The sequence below is a fragment of the Capra hircus genome, chromosome 7 (genome assembly GCF_001704415.2).
Source record: "Capra hircus breed San Clemente chromosome 7, ASM170441v1, whole genome shotgun sequence".
Lineage (NCBI taxonomy): Eukaryota > Metazoa > Chordata > Mammalia > Artiodactyla > Bovidae > Capra > Capra hircus.
Genome location: NC_030814.1, coordinates 29,785,299 through 29,812,852, shown reverse-complemented (window position 1 = coordinate 29,812,852; position 27,554 = coordinate 29,785,299). Strand labels below are relative to the sequence as shown.

The 27,554-nt window shown below is 39.1% G+C and overlaps 1 protein-coding gene across 2 annotated transcripts in view; it reads left to right on the top strand.

Annotated features, from left to right (window-relative positions):
- MSH3 (mutS homolog 3) overlaps window positions 1–27,554 on the top strand; it is a 191,738-nt gene that overhangs the window by 3,129 nt on the left and 161,055 nt on the right. For both annotated transcript variants that reach the window (XM_018050063.1, XM_018050062.1), the window contains exons 3-8: window positions 8,474–8,694; window positions 9,990–10,196; window positions 12,444–12,560; window positions 12,966–13,083; window positions 14,917–15,062; window positions 18,256–18,422. In XM_018050063.1, the coding sequence (XP_017905552.1) occupies window positions 8,474–8,694; window positions 9,990–10,196; window positions 12,444–12,560; window positions 12,966–13,083; window positions 14,917–15,062; window positions 18,256–18,422 (976 nt within the window). The remainder of the gene's footprint in view (window positions 1–8,473; window positions 8,695–9,989; window positions 10,197–12,443; window positions 12,561–12,965; window positions 13,084–14,916; window positions 15,063–18,255; window positions 18,423–27,554) is intronic.

Here is a 27,554-nt window from a genome sequence, read left to right as displayed (position 1 = left end):
ATCTGAGCCAGCAGGGAGGCCCAAAACAAATGAGTCAAAAACAAAAAAGAAAAGTGTCAGTTTGGTGGATCAAGAAGTAAAATTTGAATTTATGTATGAAATAACTGTAGAAATGGAGATGCATGATTAAAGTGAAGGATAGGTCTGATGATACCCTTTTCCTCCTCCTACCTGAATGGAGGCGTGACTCGACAGAATTTGCATTTTCCAGGGCTGTCTACTTTTCTTTGCTTCATTACTCTGCATCAGTTCAGTTCAGTTGCTCAGTTGTGTCCGACTCTTTGCGACCCCATGAATCACAGCATGCCAGGCCTCCCTGTCCATCACCATCTCCCAGAGTTCACCCAAACTCATGTCCATCAAGTCGATGATGCCATCCAGCCATCTCATCCTCTGTCGTCCCCTTCTCCTCCTGCCCCCAATCCCTCCCAGCATCAGAGTCTTTTCCAATCAGTTAACTCTTCACATGAGGTGGCCAAAGTATTGGAGTTTCAGCTTTAGCATCAGTCCTTCCAATGAACACCTAGGACTGATCTCCTTCAGAATGGACTGGTTGGATCTCCTTGCAGTCCAAGGGACTCTCAAGAGTCTTCTGCAACACCACAGTTCAAAAGCATCAATTCTTGGGCGCTCAGCTTTTTTCACAGTCCAACTCTCACATCCGTACATGACCACTGGAAAAACCATAGCCTTGGCTAGACTGACCTTAGTTGGCAAAGTAATGTCTCTGCTTTTGAATATGCTGTCTAGGTTGGTCATAACTTTCCTTCCAAGGAGTAAGCGTCTTTTAATTTCATGGCTGCAATCACCATCTGCAGTGATTTTGGAGCCCAAAACATAAAGTCTGACAGTTTCCACTGTTTCCCCATCTATTTGCCATGAAGTGATGGGACCAGATGCCATGATCTTCGTTTTCTGAATGTTGAGTTTTAAGCCAACTTTTTCACTCTCCTCTTTCACTTTCATCAAGAAGCTTTTTAGTTCCTCTTCACTTTCTGCCATAAGGGTGGTGTCATCTGCATATCTGAGGTTATTGATATTTCTCCCGGCAGTCTTGATTCCAGCTTGTGCTTCTTCCAGTCCAGCGTTTCTCATGATGTCCTCTGCATAGAAGTTAAATAAGCAGGGTGACAATATACAGCCTTGACATACTCCTTTTCCTATTTGGAACCAGTCTGTTGTTCCATGTCCAGTTCTAACTGTTGCTTCCTGACCTGCATATAGGTTTCTCAAGAGGCAGGTCAGGTGGTCTGGTATTCCCATCTCTTGAAGAATTTTCCACAGTTTATTGTGATCCACACAGTCAAAGGCTTTGGCATAGTCAATAAAGCAGAAATAGATGTTTTTCTGGAACTCTGTTTCTCTTTTCATTACTCTGCATAGACCTGATCTGTTTAGTTTTTCAGTAAAGTCTTCAAGCTGTTAATAAACAGCGTCTGTTTGCCTGCTGTTGTTCTGGAGGCTTTTTGTAGTTCTTTTATTGTATCCCTTGTTATTCTCCTTTTATAGAAGAAGAGTTGGTGATATGTGAGGTATGAGGGTTACCACACTTCAGTGACTTACCCTGGCACCCAGGAGAGATGAGGTAGAAATGGGGCATCAGACTTGGAATGTTATGATATAAAACCTTTGTTACTTGGTAAACATTGCTCTCAGGAAAAAGAAAGCGTTTTCACCAGTCAAAAGCTGGGTGATTACTCCACCTCATTTTTTTTTTTAAATATAGTTGCAGGTTATACAGTTTACCCATTTAGCATGTACAGTTCAGTGACTTTTAGTATATTCACAGAAATGTGCAGTGCTCATTAAAGTCAATTTTAGAACATTTTCATCACCCTCAAAGGAAACTCAGTACCTGGTAGCAGTCACTTCCCATTTTCCCCCAACAGCACCCCTTCAGACCTAAGTAAGCACAAATCTATTTTCTGTCCATAGATTTGCCTATTCTGAACATTTCATATAAATAGAATCATACAGCATGTGACCTTTTTGTCTGTTGTACCCCTTTCAAAAGTTTTTAAAAAAATTTCTTGTTGTTCATCTTCTTGTGATTTAATTATGTTATTTCATAACAGAGAATTTGGTTAAATTTTAACCAAAACTTTTATTTTATATGGTTAAATTTATATCTTAGCCATTTTAAAGTGTACAGTTCAGTGGTATATACATGTGTGACTACCTTTGAAAATCTCCCCAAATTCAGACTTGCTTTAATTACAGATACACATAGTGTAGAACGCTGTCTTAAAAGCATTTTGAGAAATACAGATATCCATTATCTTAATACTATATAAATTTGGACTTTACAAAATCAATTAAGGATATAAGAAAATATAGCTAGGGTATATAAGAATAGTATACAATTAAAAAAAAGACCTGGAAAATGTATCAGATATTATGCCTTTAAACTGTACCCAGAAAGTTCAAATTGAAATTTGCCTTCAGTTCAGTTCAATTCAGTCGCTCAGTTGTGTCCGACTCTTTGCGACCCCATGAATCGCAGCACACCAGGCCTCACTGTCCATCACGACTCACGTCCATCGAGTCAGTGATGCCATCCAGCCATCTCATCCTCTGTCGTCCCCTTCTCCTCCTGCTCCCAATCCCTCCCAGCATCAGAGTCTTTTCCAATGAGTCAACTCTTCGCATAAGGTGGCCAAAGTACTGGAGTTTCAGCTTTAGCATCATTCCTTCCAAAGAACACCCAGGGCTGATCTCCTTCAGAATGGACTGGTTGGATCTCCTTGCAGTCCAAGGGACTGTCAAGAGTCTTCTCCAACACCACAGTTCAAAAGCATCAATTCTTTGGTGCTCAGCTTTCTTCACAGTCCAACTCTCTCATCCATATGTGACCACTGGAAAAACCATAGCCTTGACTAGACGGACCTTAGTCGGCAAAGTAATGTATCTCTGCTTTTGAATATGCTACCTAGGTTGGTCATAACTTTTGAATATGCTATCTAGGTTGGTCATAACTTCTGAATATGCTATCTAGGTTGGTCATAACTTTTCTTCATATAATTGCCAGGTTATCCTTGAACCATTTTATAAAAGACATCAACCAGTATTTATAATTATTAGACACTAACATCCTAAAGTTAAAGCTACTTAATAAAAAAATTTTTTAAGTAAAATGTTTTAAATCAAAGGATAGTTGATTTAGATTGCTAGATTTTGGTGTATAGCAAAGTGATTCAGTTATATATATGTGTGTATACCTATATATATTTCAGATTTCTTTCCTTTATAGGTTATTCTATAATATTGAGTATAGTTGCCTTGCTCTATAGCAGGTCCTTGTTATTTATCTATTTTATATATATAATATATATTATATATTATATATATATATAGGTATACACACTATATATATATATATATTATATATATATAGTAGTTTATATCTGCTAATCCCAAACTCCTAATTTATCCAACCCACATCTCCTTTGGTAACCATAAGTTTGTATCTATGTCTGTGAGTCTTGTTTCTTTTTTTGTAAATAAATTCATTTGTACCATATTTTAGATTCCACATATAAGTGATATCATATGATATTTGTCTTTTCTGACTTTCTTCATCAGTATGATAATGTAACCACCCTTGTTGCTGCTAATGGCATTATTTCTTTTTTTTTTTTTAATGGCTGAGGATAAAGCTACTTAGCTTTAATGAAAAAAATCAAATTTGTCCATGAATTAAATATACCATTCCCCAAATTCCCATTTTTGTATTCTCTAATGACTATACTTATTATAGAAGGTAAAAAAATTTGTCCAATGAACTTTCTATTTTTATTTTATACTATTTAAAAAAAATCACCTTTAGAAGTTTAAAACAACATGCCTCAGTTTAGAATGAATATTTAAAACAAAGGCACTGAGATTAAAAACTAAGTTTTTTAATTTAAGAGAAAGTTCTACTGCTTACCCGGGTTTCTACTGTTAGACAAGATTTGAAACTGGGTCTTAAATTTGTTTATTTTTCTTTTTAAGACCTTATCCTGCTTGACTTGTATATTATTTTTTGTCTGCCTAAGTTTAAATATCTTATTTCCAGCTTAAACACTGTCTTTCCAGACAGTTCTTGACACCCTGAGATCTATGATGGATTTGTTGTTGTTATTAATTCTTTATAGATGTTTAAGATATGTAGAGAATTATAAGCTTGATAAATTTCACAAACTGAGGTCACCTCTGTATCTCTTGGATCAAGAAGCTATATTACTAGGACTCCCAGAAATCTCTCTCTGCTCCCTCCCACTGCAGCCCCTTCACCCGACCCAGGATAACCGTTATCTGACTTAGTGTAGATTGGTTTTGCCTGAACGTTGTGTTTAATTTAGCCAACTTAAAATATGTTTGTAATATTACGAAGATTTTTCTTTTTTTCCTTTTTTTTAAGATGAATTATCTGTAAAACAGGTTCTTGTACAGATTTTTAAAAAATATGTTTATAATGGTGTATTTATATTTTAGCATCTATTCTGTGCTTCCTTCTAGATTAAAATTCTTCATTTAAAATATAATTCTTCTTCCTCCTTGAACATTCATAACCTGTCTAGAAGAGTAGTCTTGAGGAAAGTAACTATAATGTATTTCCATTTTATGGCACAGAAAATTTAAAGCTCAAACAGTGATTTAAGTGTTAATTTCAATGAAAGATTTTTTAGCAAGGAATTTTTGGTCTATTTAACGTCTTGGGACAGCAACCAGTGGCCTTATTTCTAAGGTATATCCTCTTAAGGGGCTCAGAGACTAGTGATAATGCTGTGAAGTCTTAATCTCATATTACGCCAGTTTAATGGCTCATTTCATGGCATCTTCAGAAAACGAGGTAGTATAAGTGAAGTTTTAAATATAGGAGCAGAATATAGAGGTTGCTAAGGTTTGTTTGGGTCCTGTTAACTTAAAACAGTAAAAACAACCCAATTATTTTACCAGCAAAATGGCTTTATCTGGGGGGCAGCAGAAAATACAGGACATGCAGCTATAGCAAATAACATGCAAGTTTGGCAAAGCTAAGGAGGGAAAACTTTATAAAGGAGAAGGGGAAGTTGGGAGGGTTTGTTATAAACAGAAAGTTGATTAGAGGAAATTGGGAGTTCAGAATATAGAGGGTTTTCTTTGTCTGAGTTGTGACAGTCTCTCATTGGTTGAACTGTTGTCAGGCTAGGAGAAAATCTTCCTCCTCCTGGTGGTAGTAAAGTAGTATGACTTCTGTAGTAGATGCAAGGTAAGTCTCTTCTTGTTGGGATCTGTACTGACACTGTGTGTGCAAGAGAGCTCCCCCTGCTGGCCTCCCAATTCCATTTTCCTTTTAATTTTCATAGTATACTGTACTCACCTGCAGAGACCTGGGTTTGATCCCTGGGTTGGGAAGATCACCTGGCGAAGGGAACGGCTACCCACTGCAGTGTTCTGGCCTGGAGAATCCCATGGACGATACAGTTGCAAAGAGTCGGACACGACTGAGTGACTTTCACACACACACTGTACTCAGGGGCTTCCTTGGTGGCTCAGATGGTATAGAATCCACTTGTCAGTGCAGAAGACACGCAAGATGTGGGTTTGATCGCTCAGTCCGGAAGAGCCTCTGGGGAAGGGAATGGCAACCCACTTGCATATTCTTGCCTGGAGAATTCCATGGACAGAGGAGTCCAGCAGGCTGCAGTCCGTGGGGTTACAAGGAGTCAGACATGACTAAGCATGCGCACACACACTGTACTCAGTTTTTGACGAGTCAGGTGTTTCACAGTGGTTACAGTCTTCCTCAAGGCCTAATGGAGGAACTGGGGCCTATATCTATGTCTCCTCTGAGGCATAAGGGTTTTATAGCTCTTGGGGGCTTTTTATTTGAGAGGGCTTCCATTTAGTTTTTTCCCTTGAGGGCCTTATAAGGTGTAAAGATCTCTCTTAGATATCTGTGAGAAAGGCAATGAAAGATTGTGGCTTTCCTCTGTAAGCTTCATTCTTCCCACAGATAAACATGTTCATATTTCCTCCTGGTTTTCTTTTAGATGGATCAAGATATGATGGCCCTAGGAGCATTAGGAAAAAATTATAACTTTGTGTCATTTCTTATGTACCAGTTCTTTCCCTTATTTTATAGTTCAGGAATCATAATGGCTTGATGTAAATGAATAAGGGTGGATGTCTTCTTTCCTGTCTCTTGAGCGGAGGTGTACCCATAAAAGACATTCTAGCCTAAGGATGAAAGATAGCTACACAGAAAAAGGAAAGAACAAATTTTAAGAGGTGGAAGGGTGGCAGAGAGATTATACAGAAAAACTGGTTCAATCCAGGATCATATCTGAACCAACATAACCTTTCTGAGTTGAGTATAACTCAGGGATGAAGCTTCATGAGGGAATCTTCTCGGCATGATGAGAGTGGAGTAGGGGACTGGGGAAGGATGGAAGGAAGAGGAAATGGGAAAGTCAGCCATCAAGGAGTCTAACCACATGCATGCTAAGGCCTTGCTGTAGATTCAGCCGAACAGACCCCGAAGTTTGTGGAAATCAGGCCATAAACATGGAATTTTGAAAAATATGAACTTTACTTAAAACATAAATAATGTGAAGAAAAGCACAGAATATTCAGTAGTCAGAAGAGTCCCTGGCTCCTTCACTGCAGTTTTTAACACTTCAGTTTCAGATACTATTTTTTTATATAAGTACAGTTCTAAGACTTATACCCTACCCCCACCCTGGGAAAGTGTTTTTGTATAGATAGGAGAAAAGTTCTTATATAAAAACTTACAGTGTATATCTTTGAAGAGTGATTCAAGTATACGTCCTGGAAAGGGGAGAATAATCGTAAATAAGATGAATATATACATTTGAAAAGAGATTTCAAATATATATTTTTCTAGCTATAAGGTTAATAGGAGACAGGATAAAGTATATGCCTAAAAAGAGGTTTGGAGATAAATATGAGACAATTTAAACTTTTAGAAATAAGTGCAGCACAACTCTTGTCCTCAGAGTATTTTGCTTTAATGGGAAAGGTAAGAGATGATAAAGGCAGTCCCATTTCTTTATTTTTAAAAGTAACTGCCGAATTTTATTGCTCCGAGGGGTAAAAAAATGTACTCTGGCATGTATTATTATAAATACCCAATATGTGAATAGTATCCCTTATTTTATGGATTGCTTGCTTCTTAGTAACAACTAATTGGTAGAGTGTGATATGGGCTGTAGAAAGATGTGCTTTTGTTATTGGAACATAGAGGAAAGAAAATATGACTTTTAACTGGGAGAATTAGCAGAGTTTCTTGGAAAAAGTAGTTTTGAGATGGGTCTTGATAAAGTGAGTATAATTTGACATGTGGAAATTGGGGTCCAGGGCATTTCAGGGAGAATTGCATGAGCAAAGCTGTGGAGGCAGGAAGGTAAGTACAGGCTTTTCAGTTTCCCTAGTCAAGAGTCTTCTGTGCTCCTGCCTGGAGGGAGAGCTCTGGCTCCCGGTGTTCTGAGAGCTGGTGAGAAGAGGCTGGTTTCTCCACGTGCAGTAAACCTATACTCCATTATTCTTATGACGCAGGCACAGTACTGCGTCTCACCTGTGCCCGCTTTGCTTTTTCCAGAGAAATTGCCAGTCTTCTGAGGGAGGTGGAAGACAGCTATCCTTGAGCTTGGAGGGGCATAGAGGTATAAGGATTTCATTTTTGAACCAGTCCTATTTATTTGATTTTACTTTATTTACTTGTTAAACTATTTTATATGGGTGAAAGTGAAGTCGCTCAGTCATGTCCGACTCTTTGCGACCCTGTGGATTATAGCCCACCAGGCTCCTCTGTCCATGGGATTCTCCAGGCAAGAATATTGGAGTGGGTTGCCATTTCCTTCTCCAGGGGTCTTTCCGACCCAGGGGTCGAACCCAGGTCTCCTGTATTGCAGGCAGACGCTTTAACCTCTGAGCCACCAGGGCCAATTAACAATGTTGTGATAGTTTTAGGTGAGCAGCGAATTGACTTAGCTATACATGTACATGTACATGTATCCATTCTCCCCCAAGCTCCCCTCCCATTCACAGTGCTCTTTGTTTTAGAACCTCCCATTTTTCCATTTTCAGAGCTACTCTTGCTGTGATTCTCGACTCATTTCATTTTTGTTGTGAATAGGATTGATTCTTGGTTTTATATATTTCTGACTTAGGATTTAGCTTTCAGGTGTACTAAATTGGTTATTGGTCATCCATTTTTCCTTCTAGCTTCAGATACTTTGTTTGCGGTTGTCACCTCTTCTTTCTGCCCTATTGTAGTTTTTAATAAGGTTTCAGGACCAAGTGAAATTAGATGTGTGTTTCATTATGCCATCTTCACCCTGAACCCAAGATTTCTTCATTTCTTTATCACATTATAGTTAGAGTCTTGCCTTAAGTGAGAAGCTCCTTCTGTAAAAATCGTATGCTGATTATGAATTGACATACTGACATAAAATACTGTTGTTATATTTTCGTCTGATTTGCTAAGAGCCCAAGAAACATCTGAGGACCAGGACTGTTTTAAAGTCTCTGGAAAAACTGAAAGAATTCTGCTGCGATTCTGCCCTTCCTCAAAATAGAGTCCAGACAGAACCTCTTCAGAAGAAGTTTGCAGTTCTGCCAAAATGTACTGATTTTGAGGATATCGATCTTCTACGTGCAAAGAATGCTGTTTCTTCTGAGGACTCCAAATCCCAAACTAGCCAAAAGGTATGTGACTCATATGGATGGATATGCAGTTACTTAAAATGGTAGGTTCTCAAGTGCCATTAGGTTCTGTGGGTTTACCTGGGGCAGGGGTTCCCAAACCTGGCTGATCATCTAAATCAGCTGAGGGAGCTTCTGCTTCTTAGATATATTTTTTTAATTCCTGGAGATTCTGATTTACTATTAAGGCAGGATAGATTGGTTTTATTAAAACAACACAAAAGAAAACCTCCCAGCTGATTCTGATATACAGCCTAGGTTATGAGTCACTAATTTGGGAGGGAATTCTTTATTAATAATTAATAGAAACACAGTTTCTTATAGTCCTTATAGTTTCCATGAGTCTAGAAAATCATGGTAAATAATTTATAGAGATGTTTTGAGGTTTTTAGTTGAAAGCTTGGCTGATATAATAAATAGAAAAGTTAACTAAATACATGGGTTCCTTACTTCTTCTACTGTTTTGTGACTATCAGTGTTTTTCACCATTGCAAAATCAGGGAATTTAACTCTTGATCCATCATTGAAATCTATAACTCAGAATAGTGGTGAAGTCCAGCTTTAAATGAGATCACCTTACTGTAATAATTTCATATGGTGACAATTGGTTACTGGACTTGTGATCATTTCATAATATATTTGATTGTCAGATCACCATGTTGCACACCTGGAACTAACATGATATTGTGTGTCAACTGTATGTCAACTAAAAACAATCACCTGGAGAACAGAACTTTGCAAAAAAAATCTATAATCAGAACCCTTTCTCAGAATCATGTTTATTTGGTGTTCATGAAAAACTGGACTTGGTTATCATTTAAAAGCTCTCATTTTAATGTGTAGCTATGGTTGAGAGCTACTGAATTAAAGAAATAGTTCTTTACTTTTTTTTTTGAATCATTTAAATCTAATGAAACTATGGATTCTTTACTCAGAAGAATACTCAGACCAACACAATTTTGTATCTGATTTTCAGAAGTTCCCACTCCTTTCTGCAAAGTCCAGATTCATGAACTAGTCAAAAAAAAAAGTAAATGAAATTGTTTTATTTTAGGCTTTCAAAATTTGTTTAAGATACTAAGTAGTTGTCTACTTTGGCTCAATTTTTTAAAGTCATTTACTTTGAAAGAATTCCAAACGTGCAAGAAAATTTGCCTAAATATACAATATACTCCTATAAACCTTTCACCTGGATTCACCAATTATTAGCTTTGTGCCAAATTTACATTCTCTCTTTCTCTCTCGAACTATTATTATGGTTAATACTTTTTAAACTATAAAAATCTTTCGGTTGCCAGGACAAGACATTCAGCCATTTTGGACCATCACAAAGGAGTTATGAAAACCTACAGAAAACTTCTGATTCTAAACCATCTAACAAACGGACTAAAAGCATCTACACACCCTTAGAATTACAGTACTTAGAAATGAAGCAGCAGCAGAAAGACGCAATTTTGTGTGTGGAATGTGGATATAAGTATAGATTCTTTGGGGAAGATGCCGAGGTAAGTTATTTTCATAGGCATTATTTCATGATTTTCTTGTCCAGCCTTAAATATTTTCCAGTGTTTTCATTTCACTTTCTGACCTTATGAAAAAGCTAATGTAATCAGTTGCCTTTTAAAAATGCTCTCATTTAAGTGAAGTGAAAGTTGCTCAGTCATGTCTGACTTTTTGCAACACCATGGACTATAGAGTCAATGGAATTTTCCAGGCCAGAATACTGGAGTGGGTAGCCGTGCCCTTCTCCAGGGGATCTTCCCAACCCAGGGATCGGACCCGGGTCTCCTGCATTGCAGGCAGATTCTTTACCAGCTGAGCCTCCAGGGAAGCCCAAGAATACTGGAGTGGGTAGCCTATCCCTTCTCCAGCGGATCTTCCCAACCCAGGAATTGAAAAGGGGTCTCCTGAATTGCAGGTGGATTCTTTATCCCTGAGCCACCAGAGAAGCCCCATTTAAAGCTTTCATTTGAAGTAAACACTACATATAAACAGAAGCAAGCTTGGTGGATGCTAAATTTGTGGAGAAGGAAGTGAGTGGTTCTGATTGGATGTTCACGCTTATTCTCCATGGTGCTTACCTAGTGTCTTTCATCCATCAAACATGTGAGTATTCCTAATGAAGACTCACACCAAAAAAAACTGAGATGTATGAAATTCTTCTCTTTACCTTTACTTTGGGGCTTCCCTGGTAGCTCAGAGGTTAAAGCGTCTGCCTGCAATGCGGGAGACCCGGGTTCGATCCCTGGGTTGGGAAGATTCCCCTGGAGAAGGAAATGGCAACCCACTCCAGTATTCTTGCCTGGAGAATCCCATGGACAGAGGAGCCTGGTGGGCTACAGTCCACGGGGTCCCAAAGAGTCGGACACGACTGAGCGACTTCACTTTCACTTTCCCTTTACCTTTACTTTATGAATTTTCTTAGCCAGGAACATAGTTACATCTTAAAGGATGGGCACATTAACTCTGCTAGCCTTCCAACCGGAGAAGGCAATGGCGACCCATTCCAGTACTCTTGCCTGGAAAATCCCATGGACGGCAGAGCCTGGTAGGCTGCAGTCCATGGGGTTGCTGAGTCGGACACGACTGAGCGACTTCACTTTCACTTTTCACTTTCATGCACTGGAAAAAGAAATGGCAACCCACTCCAGTGTTCTTGCCTGGAGAATCCCAGGGACAGGGGAGCCTGATGGGCTGCCGTCTATGGGGTCGCACAGAGTCGGACATGACTGAAGTGACTCAGCAGCAGCAGCAGCAGCCTTCCAGCAGGTGTGTGAAGTCTTACAGGTCTCTGTATATCAGTCATTTTGCTATCTTAGTCTAAGTTGTGTTGCTGTTTGTTGAGATGCAGAAGCTTCTTATTGCAGCGGAGCATGGGCTCTTGGCAAGCAGGCTTCAGTAGTTGCAGTACATGGACTCACTAGTTGTGACCTCTGAGCCCTAGAGCATAGGCTCAGTAGTTGTGGTGCGTGGGCGTAGCTGCCCCATGGCATGTGGAATCTTCCCAGACCAGGGGTCAAACCCAGGTCCCCTGCGTTGGCAGGAGGACCTCAGCCACTGGACCACCAGGAAAGTCTGGCGTGATGCTGCTTAGAAAAAAGTAGGGAATCAGGTGGTGCTACGTGTTTCCACGTTCCTGTCACTCGTGCGTCATTGATTAGCTAACCAGACCAGGGAGTTTTCTTTTCGCTTTCTCAAAGATGCCCTCTGTCCAGGGAGGTTTATCATTTATGTATACTGTGTAATATCTCCTAATTTTCAATTATTTGCATGTGCTAAGTAGCAGATTCTTATTCCATTACATTCTCATGCTCTCTGTTTTGCACAGGGAAATGTTCAGCACTTTAAAGTTTTGACCAAGGAGCCTGGTAGACTACAGTCCATGGGGTCACAGAGTCAGACTCGACTGAGCCACTTCGCTAATCCCTGATAATCGCTAATAAGGACATAAAAGAAAACGTGTCATATTTTTCCAAGTTGTTCATAGATATAGATGTTGGCCTTTAGTTTAGGCCATGGACACTGTTAAAAAAAAGATGAAACCATAGGCTTCTGCACAGGGAATGTCTTTTAAACATTTTATTGACCTACCACATAGATAGCTGCTGCTGCTGTGCTGCTAAGTCACTTCAGTCCTGTGCACAAATCCTAAATATATACCTTGATGGATTTTTAACAAAGTGAACAAATACCACACAGGGAATCTTTAAATAGAAATTTACTGATATATATTAAAAAAAATTTTTTTTTAGATTGCAGCCCGGGAGCTCAATATCTATTGCCATTTAGATCACAACTTTATGACAGCAAGCATACCTACTCATCGACTGTTTGTTCACGTACGCCGCCTTGTGGCCAAAGGATATAAGGTCAGCTTTGGCTTCAATTTGTGGGAAAAGGGGGTTGAAGTCTCTTCTGGGAGAGGGAGGCGTTTCTAAGGTGGGAGGCTGAAATTGGTTTTGGAATTGGGCATTTTGGAAAAATTAAAGTTTGTCATAATTATTAGGACTTTATTTTCATGAGTTTTTAACATATTAGATATTTAGGGTAAAAATTTTTTTCAACTGTGTGTTGGAGTGTTTCTTAGTGATTTATCCACACTTCTAAGGTCCTGTGTTAACTTATTACTTAAACTTAGGTCCTACATCTGGATGTTGTGGACTAGTTTGTTATTTTAAATGTTTCAGAATTAAACTTCTAAACTCTAGAAATAATGTCGTCTTAACAAATTTTCCATCATATTTAACATGCAATGTTTGTTACTTTTGTTGAAGGTGGGAGTTGTGAAGCAAACTGAAACAGCTGCTTTAAAGGCCATTGGGGACAACAAAAGTTCACTCTTTTCCCGGAAACTGACTGCTCTTTATACAAAATCTACACTTATTGGAGAAGATATCCTTTTTGAGTAGGAATTTTTTTCTTAAATGTTACAAGGCCTTTGTTTTAAATAACATTTTTAAAAACTGTTATTTGATTGGGTACTTTTTAAAAAAATAAACTTTGTATTTTGTATTGGGATATAGCTGATTAACGATGTTGTGGTAGTTTCAGGTGAACAGCCAAGGGACTTAGCCATATATATATACGTGTGTTCATTCTCCGCCAAACTCCCCTCCCATCCAGGCTGCCACACAACACAGAGCTGAGTTCCAGGGGTACTATACAATAGGTCCTCGTTGGTTATCCATTTTAGATATAGCAGTCTGTACATGTCCATTCCAAACAATGACTGGGTACGTTTTTGATGAGATGAGGCAGTATGGTTACTTGGACCTTTGATTAGTATGATAACTGAAGAGAGAAGGGTTGGTTTTGGCTAAAAAGAGGCATTTTTCAAATGCCGCAGTTACAGAAGAGGTCATCATATTTTAAGAGAAAAAAAGAGAGCCTGGTAAATGATGATAGCAAGTCAGCAACTGATGTGAAATTACATCTTCCCCAGGCCTGTGTCGTTCGTGGTTAGTTGCTTGGGCTTACAAACTCCTGTACATCTTCCTAAGTGAGACCTACGAAATAACTTACTAACTTCACAATGTGAAAACTACAAAGTTAACACACAGTTAACTGCTTATAAAAGATGATAGTAGGTCATCTTCATTAATTGTCAGTGTCATAAGAATTTTACTACTTTTGAAAATGGATTGTAAGCTTTCTCACTTTGTAAGAATCTTCAGTATATACAGTGATTGCCCCCCAGTTTTTGGTCATTTATCAATTCAGTGAGTTACTTGAAATCAAATGATTTTAACAGCAGAGTCATAAAATTTTGTCGACTTAAAAAAACAAGTAATTACATATAAAATATGATAAGGAAGCGCTTTGTTTACTGTGGGATGGGGTCAGGTCTCTCAGAATAAAAGAATGTAGGGATAAAGTCTTAAATGACACTGTGTGACAGTAGTATTTCTGTTATGATTTATTACAGATCTGCTTATTTAGATCTGCTTGTTTAGAGTCCTACGTAGCTTCTACCCACATTCTGAAAGCTGTTTTGTTCTGTTAATACCATGAATAGGGAACAGTTATCACTCAGAATGGACCCCAAACTATTAACAACTCTGTATTGTTCTAAGCTGATCAGGCTGTAAGAACTTGGTAATTCTGTTGTTTCTTTTGCCCAAACTTGAGTCAGTTTTTTAAAGCCTGCTTCTAAAACAGCACCGCTTCCCACTTCTCTTTTACTGTCTCATCAGCTGATGCCCAAAGCGGGTGTTCCCAGGCTTACCATGTCCAGAGACAGCTTTCATCCCTGATAATTTATTTAATGGACTTATTACACACACACACGCACACACACACAAGTATGTTTCTGTTTTCTTTTTTTGTTTTCTCACATTTTAAAAAATATTCTCTTGCTGTGTCTGAGAGTTGTTAGGCACTTAAGCAGGGGGAAGTAATTTACACTATTTTAGTTTATTTGTGCTGTGATTTGTGGAATTAAACTTTATGGGATTGTTAAGGATTCAAGGATTATGTTTGGGCTTCCATAGGATCTGAGGTATATTCCAGGCGTTTTGGAAGTGAGAGGATAATAGTTGTCTGTTCTCATGAATCTTACATCTTAGGGAAGATACTGCCTTGTAACTATAATCAGAGTAAATCAGAAGAATGAATGCTGTATGGAAGATTTTGTATAGAGCAAAAATATCCAGGAAAATAAACTATTATTTTAAGGAGGAAAAGCTCATGGGACTATAGCATTTGTTTTTCCTTAATAATTATTACATGTGAATCCTCTGGTCAAGCTGGATGATGCTGTAAATGTCGATGAGGTAATGACTGATACTTCCACCAGCTATCTTCTGTGTATCTGTGAAAACAAAGAAAACATTAAAGACAGAAAAAAGGGGAACGTTTCCATTGGAATTGTGGTAAGTACTTTGTAGGTGAAGAACAAATGATATGTTCATGGTATCTTTAAATATGAGTAATGATGTATGGTTTATGAGACTATCTGATGGGTTGTGTCTTCAAGTAATTGTACTAGAAAAGCATTTCCCTGCTGGTTTTATATGTTAAAATATAAATTTTCATACGTGACTGTTCGGCACTCTGTGCTTTGGAGGGATCCGGGTAGTTTTCTGTCCATGTGCTCTAGTAGTTTACGGCTGAAGACAGGCACAGTGATGGGCATGTCTGCAAACTGTTCAGATAGCAGAATGAAACGTTTAAGTCAACACATGCATGGATGACAAAGGCTTTTACAAATTTCCTCTAGATTTGAAGTTAAAGGCAAACAATTATGGGTTTGTCATGGTTAGTTTTAGAGGAAAGGGTAGTTAAGGGTTATAACTGGCCAATTCGAAACTCTGTTTTCAATAAACATTAGGAATATTTATAACCAGTCTTCCAGGTGAATATAGTTTGTGAATCATAGTTTTATTGATCTTGCCTTCTGGCAGTTTATGAACAGATCTGCCCATTTAGAGACCTATTTGGACTCTAAATCTTAGACTTAAGTGCCTCTTGGAACTACTATTAGACTCCATTGTTCTGTTAAGCAGAAGCAGGACTCCTTGCCTAAGTAATAACACATTCTGTTTATATTTTTGAACTTTTGCAACCAGCTACAATATCAGTAAAAATTCCTACAGCCCAGTTGTCTCCAAAATACCTTTTGATACCTCATTTTGGCTGCATAACTTGGTACTAACTTTGATGTTGCTTAATAGTAAGCCATTCTCTCTGGGAGTTAGCATTACTGTTGGGGACTCTAAATGATTTTTTTTTTATCCTTGAGAAGCAATTTTTATCTAGCTGCAGGCAATTGAACCTATCTACAAATAGTAAAGTTATTTGCTTTTAAGTTTTAACAGATGTAATGTGCTATTTACTTGGAACTCAGTCTGAGCAGCAGAGCTGATTGTATATACAACTCCTATTTCGTGCTTTTAGAAATACTGTTTGGCATCTTGCCAAAGTGAACATAGTGTATAAACTGGCATGTGAAAGAAATGAGAATTGATAGTTTCCATCTCAGTCATTTTCTTGGGACTTACTCTTTTTTTTTTTTTTAACTTTGTATTCTGCAGTGGGTATAGCTGTGTTGTGATCATTTCCAGTGGACGGTAGAGAGCCTCAGCCATACATGTACGCACGTCCATTCTCTCTAACTTCCCTCCCACCCAGGCTGCCAGAAACACTGAGCAGAGCTCCATGTGCCATGCCCAGCTCTTCACTGGATGAGGCCCTCACATTCAGAGTGGCTGAAATGGAGCTCCTCTTCCTGTACCCTGCTCTTGCTGGGTTTTTCCCTGTTGTGATGGGTGTCACTTGTTCCCCAGTCACTACCTAGGAGTCATCCTTTGGATACTGGTAGTTAGTCTGAAATCAAAGGCTTTACTGTTGCAGCGCCAATGCAATCAGACGCTCTATCTATAGACTGCCTGTGGGCTTATCAGTGTCACATATCACACAGAGTAGTAGGCATTGCAGGGCTTATGATATAGACCATTTCTCTGATTAAAATAGCAAAGAGGAATTTGGCCAATACACTTATTACTTGAACTCCTGGAAACAGCTTTTGTACAAGTCTGGTTGTAGATTGGGAGATAAACCCAACTGTATATTGGGTTGTAGATTGGGAGTAGTTTGTATGCTAATGTACTTACAGTTCAGTTATCTGGCCACTAGAGAAGGCCTATGGGCTAGAATTAAGGAACTTCCTTGAGCCAAGAATGAGTGATTAAAAAAAAAAGCCAAGAAAAAAATGCATACATCAAAAATTACCAGTGTGATGTGAGACAGCCCCCCAGGTTAGAAAATATAACACCATTCACAGAAGGGCCCCTTGGCTCCAGAGGTAACCCAAATCCAGACTTTAAGATAATAATTCCCTTGCTTTTTGATCCAATTTTACTACCTTAAGCAGTGTATTCATATAAATATGTTGTATTTACTCCTTTTGGGTCTTGCTTCTATGTTTACCATTTTGTACAAGAGATTTATTTCCATGTGTTACCATAGTAGTTCTTTTGTTGCGACATTGTATTTCATTTTACAGTTTATTCATTCTTCTGTTAAGGGACAAGTGGATTCCTCCCAGTTTTTGCTTCTACAAAGTATACACTATAGACATTTTTTTATTAATGCATGGCTTCTGACATGCACGTGCCTGAGTTTCTTAGCTCAGGGGAGAAATTGCTGAGTTACAGGATATTTTTACAGGATGTTTTCAACTTTCCTAGAAAACGCCAGACTGTTTTTCGAAGACGTTGTGTCGGTTGACTTTCCACCAGCTGTGTTTGAGTGTAGGGAGGTTATTTTTCCTCCTGTTCACTCATGCAGTCTGTAGCTGGCCCCGTGCCTTTCTTAATTATCAGTAATGAGTAGGAGTGTGACTTTTGGAGTCAGACTATGTGAATCTTGCCTCCACCACTGTATCGCCTCTCCACCTATGAGTAAATGACTTAATTTTTTTCTTCTTTTCCAAACTGTAATCTTTTCCAGGTTTTCTTTGCTGGTATTGGCTTGGGGTGATGCAAGTGGCTTTCAGTTCTCATGGTTATTTCCCTGGATAGACTGTGCACATGGGGTTTAGTCAGAGTTTGTTATATTCAATTTTGTTTTTTGCAAAAGATGCACTTTTTATTTATTCATTTTATATAACAAAAGAGTAACTTACTTCTCCTTTGGTGGCGAGGGTGCTAGGAGCATATCACTTGTTACTTTTAGCAATAATATCTGCTATATGTATAGCACTTTACAGCTTACAAAGTGTTCATTTGTTTTCTCATTTGACCCTTCCAGTAACTTTGTGAGGGAAGTAACCTGGCTGATTCCCACTTACAGAGGAGGGCCCTGAGGCCCAGGAGGGTTTGGTGACTTGTTGTCGCTCCATCTTTTGTTGTATATCCACGATTTGGCTGGACTCAGGATGTCTATAGCATAGTTTAAATATTGGTGAATCTGACTTCTTATGTAAGAGTCTTGGAAAGCAGACAGGTTTTCAAACACTTTAGAAATTCAAGTACATGCTCTTTACTATTTCCATGTTTATTAATCCTGTGCCATAGTTACAATGGGGAAAGATATATTTTCTGTGCTGTATGTTTTTGTCTTTAGGGAGTACAGCCCGCCACAGGTGAGGTTGTGTTCGACAGTTTCCAGGACTCTGCTTCCCGTTCAGAGCTCGAAACTCGGATACTGTGCCTGCAGCCGGTGGAGCTGCTGCTTCCGTCAGACTTGTCGGAGCAAACAGAGACGCTCGTCCACAGGGTCACGGCTATGAGGTGAGTTGGCACATTGCTGGAAAATAATGTGGATTCTGAAACCTAGATCTGATTCCCAAGTGAATGGGTATCAAAGTCTTTAAAAATTGTATATTTCATCATAGTAGCAGAAATTTCAAAAATCAGAAACAGAATTACCTATAATGTCACCTTAATGTAGGCCTTTAGAAGTTTCTCTTTTTAAAGGGGTTTGTGATATTTAATGGTATTATTTCATAAGGAAAGAAGAAGTGAAGTAGCTCAGTCTTGTCAGACTCTTTGCGACCCCATGGACTGTAGCCTACCAGGCTCCTCTGTCCCTGGGATTCTCCAGGCAGAAATACTGGAGTGGGTTGCCATTTCCTTCTCCAGGAGATCTTCCCAACCCAGAGATCAAACCTGGGTCTCCTGTATTGCAGGCAGACGCTTTACCATCTGAGCCATGTCTCTCCTACTAGTAGACAGTTACTTAATGGCAGGGACTATATCCTTTTCATCAGTGGAATCTCAGTATACGTGGTTCCGAGTACACAGCAAGGGTTATGGTATTGTTTAATGAGATTATCTGGTAGCTGATCTTCAGTTTCTGGAGGTAATCATTTCTTAGAAAGCTTATGTAATTTTGGAAATGCCTTATTTTTGCTGCAAGTTTCAATTTGTGGCCAAGTCCAGTAGTCGAATGTACTAGATCCGTGGTCACTCCTCTTATTGATGAGGCCGTGTGCCAGGCCCCGTGGCCTGTGGAGGAAGATGTGCTTGTGATATGTGTCTGCAGCGTCTATAACCCACCGGGAGAGGAAGATGGGTACAGACCTGACTGGATTCACAAAGCGTGGTGTATGTATGACAGATGTGAAGGTGCCTGGGTGGGGTGATTCTGCGCTGCTCCCCGAGGAGTTTGGTGGGAAGAGACTGGGAAGTTGGGCTGGGGCTCCAGTGAGGAGGACATTATGTACTGCGGAATTTGGACTTCAGGCAGGTGAGCCCATGAAGATTTATGTTTAATAGGTTGACAAAGCAGTTAGAAGGTCAAACTGAATGATTCAGTGAAGTTCTGTGTGTTTCTATGTTCTTTGAGTTGAAAGTTCCTTTTCCCTTTGACTTAAAATTCTTTCAGAGTAGCTTTCATAATGTGTTTTTCTGATTAGAACACTAATCCATATTCATTCAGGAAAAGTTAAGAGTTATTAAAAAAAAGTCCCATAAACATAATAGTAAGCTGTAACTCAGAGATAACTACTGTTAAACATTTTGGTATATTATTTCTGTGTATATTTATCCTTTTTCTTGTTGTTTATAAATTTAGATTCATATTGCAAAGTCAGTTTTGTATCTTTTTTTAATTTTTAACTTAAAATTTCCTATGTATTTTTTTCCTTGGTAGCATGGGAAGTGATCACTGAGGTAATTTCTGCCAATTGGATAGATGAAAATTTTGCATGAATTCCCTGTATTTTGTTCTTTTTTAAAATTTTTATTTATTTATTTATTTTTTAGTATTTTGTTCTTAATCCTTTTCTGACTGTGTTCAAACTTGCATAATCAAAAGTCAGACAAGTGGACTGATAAGGGATGCTGCATTTGGAGAGCTAAAAAAATTAATAAAATCTCAGAAGTTTTTTAAGATAGCCTTCTAAAACTGTATTTCCCATATTTTATGTTTTTGATTTTAATTTTCCTTCATAACTGAGTGTATATTTGATTAATTTAGATGTAAGCCTAAAGTTGATCAGTTGAATCAACAGTTTCATTTTTCTGATTTTCATTTATTTTTATAAAACAATAAAGGCAGAATTCAATAAAACATCAAACATTCCACAAAGACATTACCAAAACTGAATGTTTTGGCTGGTACGCAGCATTGCCTAAGGATGTTCATAAATGTTTACTCATTAGATGAGATTCAAAAGCGATTTGGCATACCAAAGATAGTATGGGTGTCATATGTAGGTTTTATCAAATTTGATAACTGCCTTTGTCTTGTTTTAATTTGTATTTCTCTGGTAGCATTGGGGGCATGTAATTTTTCCTGTGTTTACTAACCACATGTAATTTCTATTTTACTCACATAATGGACTAAACATAGTCAACAGTTAATCCACATTTTTGTTCAGTCTAAAGCTGATCTAGATCTACGGACAGAATGGAGTAATAGACATTCAAAAGTCAAGCAGTGAAACAGTGTGATTCTTGTGACATAGGGTTTGGGTTGAAAAAATTGACTTTCCCCTTAGTGGCTTTGGGTGAATCACTCAATTGTGGTGGTCTTCGGTTTCCTTTTCTTTAAAATAGAAAAAGTAAGAGCATTTACCTCTTAGGATTGTTGTGCAGAGTAAATATAAAAAGTTTATCTAAAGTGCTTGAAGCAGGGCCAGCACAGAAGGCTCTGTATAATGGAAGCTGTTCTTTTTATTCTCCCTGTCGGCCACTGTCTTCTGTAATATTGCCTCTCGTCTACACTCCACTGAAACTCCTATTGGAAGTGTTTTGGAACTCACACTCTACTGTCTGTGCGTGGTCCTTTATGGTGTCATCTCCCACTTGCAGCTGTTTCCATATTGGTTTTGCTCCTTGGGGATTTCCTTTTTCTTTTGACTCTTGAAAAAACATTTTTGTTTATATTTTAATCACTATTTCTTTCTATTTTTAGTATACTGCCTAAACCAATTAAGTTCTCCATACTTACTGGAACATTCCATTACTTTTATATGTAGAAATATCTCCTTATTCTAACAAGGCTTACATAATTGTTCATATTTTGTTTTAATTTATTATTAATTTTTTTTTTTTTTTACATGTGATGTCTAACTCATTTTCCCTTTATTTTCCTTTACTGTGTAGGTGTGGTTCTACCTTAATTTCTTTCTGAATGCTAGTGGGTCCACTTTAACATCCATAAAATTTAGCCTTCCTAGCCTTGTTTTTTAAAAAAAGTTAGCAATGGGGATAGGGATGCTTTTAATTAGGGTATGAAGAACATAGCTTGCCAAAAGTCTGTTTCATGTTTACTATCAGTAAATAATATAGTATTGAACTGTCAAGGAGAAAAGTTTGTGGGTTTTTTTTTTTTTTGGTATCATCTTTGTTTTAAGTTTCCTGGTGGCTCAGATGGTAAAGCGTCTTGCTTACAATGTGGGAGACTTGGGTTCTATCCCTGGGTCGGGAAGATCCTCTGGAGAAGGAAATGGCACCCCACTCCAGTACTCTAGCCTGGAAAATCTATGGACGGAGCAGCGTGGTGGGCCACAGTCTATGGGGTCTCAAAGTGTCAAACACGACTGAGCAACTTCACTTTAAGTAGTGAGGAGTAGTTTCTTGTGTCTCAAATTCAGAATTCATTCTTTTTCTTTCGCTTTAAACCATAAAGTAAAACCAGCAGTTTTTGTCAGTTAATGGTTGATATTTTATTAATACAGATGAAATAATAAAGCTTTGTGAGAAAAACCAGAATGGCTTGAAATTACAGAATATCCATTTTAAGTATGTATTAGGGGGTTTTTGTTTTCTATTTTTATACTTTGACCACAAGAGGGCGCCAAAAGCACTTCATTTATTATGTATTAACCATGTAAACGGAGAAGGCAATGGCACCCCACTCCAGTACTCTTGCCTGGAAAATCCCATGGGCGGAGGAGCCTGGTAGGCTGAGGTCGCTTAAGAGTCGGACACGACTGAGCAACTTCACTTTGACTTTTCACTTTCATGCATTGGAGAAAGAAATGGCAACCCACTCCAGTGTTCTTGCCTGGAGAATCCCAGGGACAGAGGAGCCTGGTAGGAGGCTGTCTATGGGGTCGCACAGAGTCGGACAGGACTGAAGTGACTTAGCAGCAGCAGCAGCAGCAAAGATGTAAAGACCACGGAAAGCTTCACTTTCTGTGTGTCTAGGTAAAGACTTAATTACTTTTGTATTGTATGATAGTTTGGAATGAATTCTAGTCAAAGGTAGTACAAATATAAAGTTATTATTTCTAAATAATGTTAAACTATTGATTTTTCTTCAGAGTTATCTTTTATAGATAATTTATATAAAATTTTATAGATCATTTCTGTAAAATGTGCTTTTAAGATTTCAGTTTGGTTCTTAGGAAATCAGTCTTACTATCTTGTTATCTTTTCCATTTGTTGTAAGAATGTACACATTCTTACATTTTCTCTATAGAGAGAAGCAAAGGAAAAACAATGATTTTTAAGCACTGTGTTAACTGCAGTTAAGATCACTTTAGCTTAGGGATATTATATGGTTATAAAAGAAGAAAGCAATAAACAAGTATTAATATTAATGCATTAATTAATCAGCACATTAATTAATATTTGCTAGTTCTCAAATAAACTGATTTTTAAGGCAAGTCAGATGAACAGAGCAGATGATGGTCGATTCTGAGTACGGTGAGGGAGAGCTTCCTGGGTCCTGGCACAGCCAAGGAAGGCCTGTGGAGGAGGTGGGCTGGGTCGGGGACCTTTGCAGGATTGCGGGGCTTCGAATTGGTAGTGGGGAGGATGGTATGTTGTGTATGTGTGGAAATGACATGAACTGTGAGACTCACAGGCTGGAAATATTAGAAGAGGTGTGAAGACGGAGGGGAGACTCTTCTGATTGGAGGAGAACTTTCATGTTGAGAGTAGACTTGGTGAAAAAGAGAGTCAAGGACCATACGGTCCAGCCAAGGGCTGTGGACTCTAGTGGAAGACAGTTGGGTCTCTGGGCAAAGGAATGGCGTGACAGAAAAGAGGCCTCCACGGGAGTTGAGTGAAAGGCAACAACAGTTCCCATAAAGGAAGAACGTGTGCAGAGAAAAGGAGGAGACCGAGCAGTTTGGAGCATGTCAGTAGCTGGGAGTGGGGGGAAGAATCGAGAGCTGCAGAGAGGGCGGAGATAAAGAGCTAGTCAGAGAACCAGGAGGAGGCAGGGAGACACGGTTGTAGTCCATCTGCTGCAAATGGTGGGGTCTGTGCTGTGTGTTGATTTTTTATAATATTGACGCTATTAAAATTTTCTGGAACTGCATGGCATTTAGAAATATATATTTGGCAAAAAACTAACCCTAATCCGTTGATCCCATTTATCAGTCTGGTAAGAAAGGCAGTCTAGGTTCCCCCCTCGGCCTTTGCTAGTATGGATGGGGTCAGATCGTATTTTTTCTGTGGTGTTTGACTGAAGTAGGGTGGTTATTGTTTAAGAATTTTCAATCTTGTTTGGCTAGGCCTTTCCTGCGTGTTTGTCTGGGGAGAGCAGGTTTGTTAGAGCCTTTGTGTGCACCTGTTGGAGACTGTCAGCTTTTTCACCTCCAAAGCTGCGATGTATGTGCAAAAGTAAATCCAGGGGGCTCCCCTCCACGTCACTCCTCAGGTCTCAGGTTCCCTGCTGGTCTGCTCTCTGCCCGTCTTCCAGAGTTGGCTTCTATTCGTTTTCTGTGTAATGTGCAGGGAATTGTACTTCCGAAGAGAGGGGAAAGAGCGTGTCTGCACTTTCTTCCCAGAGCAGAAGTGCTTCTAGTCAGGATCTTATTCTAAAGATTCTTCTGATTATGAATGAACGTTGCTTCCTGGATATTATCTTAATAAAATGAAATTTTAAAGCCCTGAGATTATGTTAATAATGCCATTGTTCAAATCTTTACTCCAGTTTTGTACATGGGTGAATATGATTAAGGGAAAAAGAAAGCTTTCTTTTCAAATTTTCTCTAATTTATTACTCTTTGGTATCGCCTAAACTTTATGCATGTTAGAATATTTTAAAAAACGCAGCCAATGGGGAAAGTCCACCTTCCATTCCTGGGTGAATTAACAATCTGTATCTGGAGATCTGCTGCTTGATGAAGGGTAATTGGCCGGATCAGAGGTCAAAAACAAAATAACATATTGGTTGACATCCATTCCGTAACCTCAAAATAGTCAACCGTAAGACTTCCAACTCCCAGGACAAGAGTCTGTTCCCATGGGCAGGGGAGCCTTGTGGGCTACCGTCCATGGGGTGACAAAGAGTTGGATAGGAGTAAGTGGTAACAGCAACAATAATTTGATTTAATATACTGAGGTTGATGGCATTTCTACAAGCTTGTTTGGGAGCCCCGCACACGATAGCAGCTCAGAAAATTCTTGATAAGTTCTTAGGACTCTTTTCCTCAGCACCGTCATGAGCTCTTTCTCTTACGTTGTACCTTCAGCTCTGATGAGCTCTTCTTGGCCAGGCTGAGCTGGGCTCTCCATCTCTTGGGAGTGGACATGGGCCCTGGACAGGCTCTACTAGATTGTGTTCTGGATTGCCCCTAGCCCTAACAGGAAGGCTGGCGGGGGAGAAGAATGCGTGATCAGTGGATCTGCGTGTTGAACCATGGCCACACTGCAGGGTCAGTCCTTACCTGGGGGGGCCATTGAGACCAGGGGAGGGCTGAGTATCACCTGACATCTTTAAGATGGTTTGTGTCCCACTGGGGAGGCCAGCACCTGCCACATCAAGGAGGTGCTTTTTGAACTGTGGTCAGTAGTCATTGGTGGACTATGAAAACAATTTTGTGGGTTACAGTTACCATTAGAAAAAAAATGAAGTACAGTAGTGTAGAGTCAAAGATAGATGGGTGTGTTGTATGTGATAAGCTAAGAATTGTTTTAGGAAACTTCTTTTTTTTTTTTAATTTATTTATTTTAGTTGGAGGCTAATTACTTTACAATATTGTAATGGGTTTTGCCATACATTTACATGAATCAGCCATGGGTGTACATGTGTTCCCCATCATGAACCTCCCTCCCACCTCCCTCCCCATCCCATCCCTCAGGGTCATCCCAGTGCACCAGCCCCGAGCACCCTGTCTCATGCGTCAAACCTGGACTGGCGATCTGTTTCATATATGATAATATACATGTTTCAATGCTATTCTCTCAGATCATCCCACCCTCGCCTACTCCCACAGAGTCCAAAAGACTGTTCTATACATCTGTGTCTCTTTTGCTATCTCGCATATAGGGTTATTGTTACCATCTTTCTAAATTCCATATATGTATGTTAGTATACTGTATTGGTGTTTTTCTTTCTGGCTTACTTCACTCTGTATAACAGGCTCCAGTATGAAACTTTTTCTATTTGCTTATATCCTAATTAATCCTTTAACTCAAGAAAAAGTTACATCAAAGACAGATTGACTTCTGGTCATTCCAGTTAACAATAAATTAAATGATATAGACAAAACACATTCACTAAATAATGCTTCCTTTTCCATTCAGCTTCCCAAATGTTTATTGTACAGTTACCATGGATCTTCTTGAGATTAGAAGATCCATGACCTTTGTCCCTGTGTGTGTTAGTAGCTCAGTCGTGACCGACTCTTTGCGACCCATGGACTGTAGCTTGCCAGGCTCCTCTGTCTATGGAATTCTTCAGGCAAGAATACTGGTATGGGTCGCCATTCCCTTCTCCAGGGGATCTTCCCAATCCAGAGATTGAGCCTGGGTCTTCCACGTTGTTTACCGTTCTAAGCCACCAGGGAAGCCCTTGCCTATTAAAGGCTACCAGTCTATTTGAAAAGCCAGCATATATGCAAATCACTGCAGTGCAAAGCAGATTATACAGTGTGTGTGATAGGAAAGCAAACTGAATACTAAGAGAGTACATGAGAGGGCGAGGATAATTCTTTGTGAACCAGCACTCCTTAGAAGGAAAGTTATGACCAACCTAAACAGCATATTAAAAAGCAGAGACATTACTTTGCCAACAAAGATCCATCTAGTCAAGGCTATGGTTTTTCTAGTGGTCATGTATGGATGTGAGAGTTGGACTATAAAGAAAGCTGAGCACCGAAGAACTGATGCTTTTGAACTGTGGTGTTGGAGAAGACTCTTGAGAGTCCCTTGGACTGCAAGGAGATCCAACCAGTCCATCCTAAAGGAGATCAGCCCTGGGATTTCTTTGGAAGGAATGATGCTAAAGCTGAAACTCCAATACTTTGGCTACCTCATGTAAAGAGCTGACTCATTGGAAAAGACCCTGATGCTGGGAAAGATTGAGGGCAGGAGGAGAAGGGGATGCCAGAAGATGAGATGGTTGGATGGCATCATTGACTCGATGGACATGGGTTTGGGTAAACTCCAGGAGTTGGTGATAGACAGGGAGGCCTGGCATGCTGCAGTTCATGGGGTCTCAAAGAATTCGACACAACTAAGCAACTGAACTGAACTGCTTGGTAGAAATATAATGTGAGTCACATATGTAATTAAAAATTTTCTAGCAGCCACATTGAAAAGTAAAAGAAATAGATGTAATTAATTTTTAATAATTCACTTTTTAAATTCAGTATATCCATAATGTCATTTCAGCATGCAGCTCTGTTATATTCTGCCTTCTGTATTAAATCTTTACATTACTTTTTACAAAATTTTCGAAGTACAGTGTGTATTATACACTTCCAGCACATCTTAGTTCCGACCAGCCACATTGCAAGTGCTCAGTGGCTGCATATGCGTAGTAACTGCTATATTAGACAAATGCATTTTTTTTGTAGTGTAGGGGGAACTTCATGCAACACTTAATTAGACATGTGTTGGGGAAATATATTCCACAGTGAGAGAAAAGTTTAAACAAAGATGAAATACGAGTTTGTAAAAAATGTTGGGTGAAGCTCTTACTATACACCAAGTATATTTGGTGACCATTGCTCATATTAACTCATGTAATCTTCACAACAGCCCTTTGTGTTAATTACTATTATTATATAGTAATCACTATATATAAAGTACAAATTTGTATATGAGGAAACAGGCGCCGGTGGTCTAGTAGCTACCAAGTGGCATGGTAATGCTTACATGTATCTGTTTGTCTGTCTCCAAAGATCCGGTGTCCCGACCCCAGGATTTGGATCTGTGAGCATGTGAGGTTAAATGACAAAGGGAAGTTAAAATTGCTCCTCAGCTGACTTTAAGGTAGGGAGAGTACCCTAGATTTGGCAGGTGGGCCCAGTGAATCACCAGAGTCCTTTAAACGTGGACGAGGAGGCAGAAGAATCAGAGTGATGGGATGGGAGTGTTTGACCCACTCAGACTGGCTTAGAAGATGGAGGAAGAGGCCAGGAGCCGTGAAGTGTAGACTGCCGCTAGCAACTGGAAAGGGCAAGGAGGTTCTCTCCTCTAGACTTCAGAACGGAGCTCAGCCCTTTTGATACC